This window comes from Chrysochloris asiatica, unplaced genomic scaffold (genome assembly GCF_000296735.1).
Source record: "Chrysochloris asiatica unplaced genomic scaffold, ChrAsi1.0 scaffold00314, whole genome shotgun sequence".
Classification (NCBI taxonomy): domain Eukaryota; kingdom Metazoa; phylum Chordata; class Mammalia; order Afrosoricida; family Chrysochloridae; genus Chrysochloris; species Chrysochloris asiatica.
The window spans coordinates 1,039,389-1,045,388 of NW_006408832.1; the positions used below are offsets into that span (position 1 = coordinate 1,039,389).

Below are 6,000 nucleotides of genomic sequence, written 5' to 3' on the forward strand. Positions count from 1 at the left end.
GACACAGGCATCACTGTGAGGACCCGAGTCCCCAGGACGCAGGCATCACTGTGAGGACCCAAGTCCCCAGGGAGGCAGGCATAGCTGTGGGGGCCCCGTGGGATGCAGACATCACCGTGAGGACCCGAGTCCCCAGGGAGGCAGACATAGCTGTGGGGGGTCCCAAGTCCCCTGGGAAGCAGGCATGACCATGGGGGACCCTGAGTCCCCAGGGAGGCAGGCGTAGCTGTGGGGGTCCCGAGTCCCCAGGACGCAGGCATCACTGTGCGGACCCGAGTCCCCTGGGAGGCAGGCATAGCTGTGGGCGCCCCGAGTCCTCGGGATGCAGACATCACCGTGAGGACCTGAGTCCCCAGGGAGGCAGGCGTGACCGTGGGGGCCCCGAGTCCTCGGGATGCAGACATCACTGTGAGGACCTGAGTCCCCAGGGAGGCAGGCATAGCTGTGGAGGTCCTGAGTCCCCGGGATGCAGACATCACTGTGAGGATCCGAGTCCCCGGGGAGGCAGCCGTGACTGTGGGGGCCCCAAGTCCCCCGGGACGCACGCATCACTGTGAGAACCCGAGTCCCCAGGGAGGCAGGCGTGACCGTGGGGGCCCTAGTCCAGCACTGTCAGGCCCACCAGTAAACGGGCAGCAGCAGCACTGCTGAGCACCTCTCCTCTCCAGTGTCCGCTCCCCGTGTTTATGAATGGAGACTCGCACCCCAAAGGACTGCTGGCTTACACAACTCAACCTCTGCTGAGTGTCCCAACGACAGCCACAGGGGGTTAACTAAACACCTGAAAGGTGTTTGAATGTTACTTAGCTTTCACTTGCCATTAAGAACTGATACTCATGTAGGCATACGTGAACACCTTGGGAGAAGGGGATCTTTTCTGTTGGGCTCTCCATTTTATGACATCTAAATACACATTTCAAGGGTTTCAGATGCAAGGACCCCATCTGAGTGGAGAAGTGCTGTATGTACTTCTAACACACACAGTTTCCCAAGGAGCCTAACATCCATTGTTGTTGTTGTTACGTGCCGTCGAGTCGGTTCCGACCCATAGCAACCCTGTACAGGGTTTCCGAGGCTGTTAATCTTTACAGGAGCAGAAAGCCTCATCTTTCTCCCGCAGAGCAGCGGATAGTTTCGAACTGCTGACCTTGAGGTCCGCAGCCCGATTCGTAACCACTACGCTACCAGAGCTCCTATTACAATGATATTTTTGATATACTGGGCTAAATAAACTATATTAAAGTTAACCTCAACGGCTGTTGTTTTTTCCAACATTAGGTATTAGAAAGACTTAAAGCTACTTCTGTGGCTCCAGTCTTGTTTCTCCTAAAAGGGACGACTCTTGACCCTGGCCAGCTGCAAACGCTGGGCCTGGCCTTCAGCCCCATGGCCAGTTCCTGCATGGGCACAACCTGGTCTCAATTCAACACAACAGGAGGACAGCAGCTTTGGGCAATTACCAATGGCCAAATCGGCCAGCTCTCCACATCACTACCTACATTTCCAAACTTCCTGTGCCCACCTTCACCGACCCAGCCCGCCAGCCCTGCTCCTCCCTGACTGGAGTGCTCCCGGCCCCGCCCCACAACTGGAGGCCAGAGGTCCTTTCCAGAAGGCGGCAGGGCTGGGGGCGAAGAGCGCGCAGAGGGCTGTCACCTTTGATCTGTTGCGGAACCAGCCCACTCCGGTGCTCGGCAAAGCTCTCCTGGGTCAAAACTGCAACAGAGCTCATCGTTGGTTGCACACCTACACACAGTCCGGGTACGTCACTGCAGCAGAAAAAAGGAGAGGAGATACCAGGGTCAGAGGGCAGGGAACACTCAGTGACCTAGGAGTCAGCTAGCCACACCTGCAAATGCTCTCAGCAAGCAATGATAGAGAAAACACAACGCAGGAGGAGGGTCTGGGTCACCCAGGCCTCACAGTGTCGCCGAGACTAAACCTTGCACCTCGCCCAGGCATGGAGCAGCGTCCGCACGACCTCGCTGCTCACAGTTCTAGACTCGACAATCTAAAGGCCCGGGCAGCAACAGTGCTGTGTTCTGGCCACCTCGTACAGCCAAGCCCAGCTGTCCCTCAGGCTCAGCCTGAGAGCCGTGGTGCTGTGTCTGGAACAGAGTCCTCGCTCGCGTCACCAAACAGCTGGGGTGATGAAGTCTGCTCCATCAGGACCACCCTGCCAGCGCGGTTGCCCACACTCACATATAAAGGGTGAAACTCCCCATTTCTGCCACATCCAGCCCCTCCCCCTCAGTGCAGGAGGGCTGCAGACACGACATTCAAACTCACCAGCAAAACGGTCAGTAGCCAGAGAGTCCGTCCTGAGGCACCTGTCAGCCTGCCAGCTTTTGCTGGTGTAGGGCAGGGACAAGAGAATCAGACAAGAGTTACTGAGGGCCATTTTATGCCCAAGCCCCCTTCCCTCCCTGGTCAGCAAAGGGCGAAATACTATTGCCATGTCTAGTCCCAGGCCCAGCACTGAGGCAAGGGTCTGGGGAGGTGGGGGTGGGGGTGGGGGTGTGGATGTGTGTGTGCGCGCGCGTGTGTGATGCTCAAGCCATCAGCTTCCAACCAGAAGCATCTAGAGTTTCAGAAGACAGCTTTTCAGGTAGCGGAGGGGGTGACCATTTGGTGGTTGGTGCCCTTTCCGCTTGTGCGATGTCTTTGGACAGCAGAGTCGGGGTGGACACAGGAGAGAAGGCTCTCCCGTGTTGCTAGAGTCCCCCGCTTCCTTCTAACCAACCGGGGACTCAGAAACCACACCTCGGCATCATAGTGGGGAGGGGACCCGCAAAGTACCAAGCACTAGCTGCTCTGTGACGTAAGCGTGTGGACCACCTCAGCTGGTATAGACCCCAAACTCTGTCTATACTGGGAGTTCATATGGTCTTTTGTAAAGTGCACCCCTCCTTCCTTGCCTATCAGCTTCGTGTGCTGTGTTGTATGTGTGGACACACTACATGAGAAAATACGGGCATAAGAGGTTTCAGGGCCCAGGAAAGGCACATAGTTGAAATGTCAGAACCAACAGTTGGAGAGCAGCCTTCCAACAAAGCTGTCGGTAAGACAAGGTTCAGGAGAAGGTTCTGTGTGGCATTCCTGCGGGTTGACCCCCATCTCACAGGAACCACGTGCCACTCTGAGGCTGATGGGACGGTGAGGACAAGAGCAACTCCTACAAACCCCAGAAGGTGAGCTTACCAGTCAGGTGAGGCCCACTGGTCCAGCCCTTCCACCCGCCCTCCTCCTGCACCTCCACCCACCTGCCTCTGAAAGCCCACTGACACCCCCACCTGCAAACTCCAGACCAGTTTGGTCCACATAAAACTTGCTCCCTTTAGGCCTCCACAAGCCTGGAGCAGGCCGCAGCTCTTGTCCCACACTGCCCGCCCCCAACACCTTCTGGAGATCATTCGAACAAGCCACAGGTAAAGCCACTTGGCCCAAGTGCCTTAAGGATAGGGCCTCAGCACACCTGCATTCCTGTAACATCCAACAAGGAAGAGCTGGGCCAAGCCTGTCTACTCTCCTCGCCCACGTGGGCAGCAGGAATGGGCAGGGAGAGTGGACCTCAGAAGGTAGCACACTGGTTTGACAGGAAGCACAGCCTCAGAGTCTCCATTCCCAACAGCACTCTTTCAGAATTAGCAACTCAAGGAACCCAGAGAGACAGTTTGGAAATTTAGGTTCTATGCCATCAAACAAGTAATTCAAAATCCATCTGTAAGATTTTGGCAGTCTGTGGTGCCCCTGGGCACCGGAGCAAGTCTCTATAAAAGGCCCTCGTTTCAGCCCTGCCATCGCTCCCAGTCAAAGCCTCTGGCTCCCCGTCTGCAGCAGCCATAGTACCACTTGGACATGCCTTCCACTCAGTTTTCTCACCTGCTACCTGAAGCTCCCAGGAGGCCCAGGGTAAGCCAATTACCAGCTACCAGCTGCCCTGTGTTTGCTCCTCGGCTTCTCACAGGAGCTGAGAAAACTGCCCAAGTCAGAGTGAAGGGCCTCAGCCACAACTCTCCCAGAGTCTTTGAACACCAGCGAGACAGGAACCCATGGCTTCCGCAGCCCCTCCCCCCCCAACTCCCCCCAAGTTTCGCCCAAACCTGCCACTTCTTTCCCCCTGCTGGCCGAAGAGCACAAGACCAACTCCTCCTTGCTCTCCACGGCCTCCTTCATCTGTCCCAGGACCATCCAGGTCCCCCCAGCTAGGGCTGCTCCAAACATCTTAGCCAGAGCGGGCTGTTGGCATTCAGGACCATCGATGTGCATTTCTCCAGCTCGACTTCAGATGTGTGGTGCTGGAGTTATGATAAGCACTCGACCACAAGGCTGGTGGTTCAAACTCACTAGTCACTCCTCAGAAACCCTATACAAGGTTACGAGACGTCAGAATCAACTCGATGGCACTTAACAAGAGTGTGATGGTATGGTACGAACAAATGTCTGACCTGGTACAACAAGCGAGCACCACTTTGCAACCAGCACCAAGACATTAAAGATGTCTAAGCAAATCTGAAAGTGTTTCATGCCTAGAAGAGTACACTACATACTACATACAAAGAAAACCAGAAGACGTGACGTTACATAGTCACTGTGCCTAACTGTGCCGACTATGTAAGCATTCATCTTGAAGACACCTCAGGAAGGAAACCAACTGGTTCATCATCTTGGAAAGGCCTGCATACAGCAAGGAACTACAGCTAAGGAAGAATAGCTCTCCCACCTACAGTAGCTGTCCAAGTGGTGCCCTAAAGAAGTTGGTAATGCGGGTGTTGTACATTTTTGCTTCTAAAAAAGGAATTTTAGTGGATTAGTTTTGCCAGTTACCTTTCAGAAGGAAAGGTCTCTGCAAAGAGAGACAGGGACCATCAGTACATCTCTAGGATTTTATTTTAGTCTTCAATTGAGAAATCTCAGTGCTTTGTACAGAAGGCAGGACTGGGCCCAACTTCTCCCCTTCTTCTCTTTCAAAGTTACAACTTGAATCCCACTGCCAGGCTGGGAAGGAAATTGTCTTCAAAGCACTCAGAATACCCACAGCCTTCGGAAAAAAATCCAAACCCACACAAAATTGCCTTCTATTCTCTCTACAGTAGGTGCGAGCAGGACTTGGGCCATCCTGGAAGTCAGCACCCAGCCTGCCACCTCAGCAGGACCCTCCCACAGGCCACGAGAGCCACAGGGGCGGGGGACTGGCTTAAAGGCACAGTACCCAATGGGCTCATCCAGCCTTTCATCCAAATTCGGTATTTTTCCGTAATGCACTTTTCATCCGCTAACCTGGGGTCTGTCCAAGTTGTACTCCAGTCCAAGAAGGCCACCGTCCCCGCACCCCTACAGTCCCAGCAGAGATGCGTGCAGCAAATGGGGGTGCAGGATAAGTCCCCTAGTCTGCAGGCCCCTTCTCCTTAGGTTTTCTGAGGCAAGGCTGCGCCCGTGGGTTTCCCCGGTAGGGGATGAGACGGGCCTACGCCGACCTCACCTACAAGCCACCACCGCAGACTACGACTGCGGCTGGGCCGGCAGAGGGGCCTTCGGCTTCTGGAGTCTGGACTGTCCCAGACCTGGGGGCCGGAGACCGCGAGAAGTGTCCCGGTGGTGGGCTGCGGTTCGGTCCCCGGCATTCTGACCCCGCAGAGCCAGATGGCGGGGCGCACACGTGGGGTGGGGGTCGCCAAGGGGCGCAGCCAAAGACAAGGCCCCCAGACAAGTCTAGGGTGGAGAGGAGGGAACGCGGGGAGAGGCGGGGACAGCCCGGGGGGCTCCGGCCAGACGGGCCAACGTCACCGACCTGAGCTCAGGTCGGCGCCCCTCCCCCGCGGCAGCACGGCGACCTCCTGGCCGAGGACGGTGCGTCCCCAGCAGTGAGGGCGCGGGCGGCCCGCGGGGCGCCGAGTTAGGAAAGTTTCTTGCACTTTTCCTCCAGGCAGCGCTGCGGCCCATGCGCAGTAGTGACACGTAGCCGGTACACCCTCCCCACCCCCGCCCGAGACGGGACGC

At 56.3% G+C, this 6,000-nt stretch overlaps 1 protein-coding gene across 2 annotated transcripts in view; it reads right to left on the minus strand.

Annotated features, from left to right (window-relative positions):
* HDLBP (high density lipoprotein binding protein) overlaps positions 1 to 6,000 on the minus strand; it is a 59,987-nt gene that overhangs the window by 19,560 nt on the left and 34,427 nt on the right. The window contains exons 2-3 of one of the 2 annotated variants that reach the window (XM_006875207.1): positions 2,290 to 2,351; positions 1,657 to 1,769 (exon numbers count right to left, since the gene is read on the minus strand). In XM_006875207.1, coding sequence (XP_006875269.1) covers positions 1,657 to 1,732 — 76 coding nt within the window. In that variant the 5' untranslated portion in view covers positions 1,733 to 1,769; positions 2,290 to 2,351. Of the gene's footprint in view, positions 1 to 1,656; positions 1,770 to 2,289; positions 2,352 to 6,000 lie in introns of those variants that run through there. The other variant, XM_006875208.1, reaches the window with a different exon arrangement.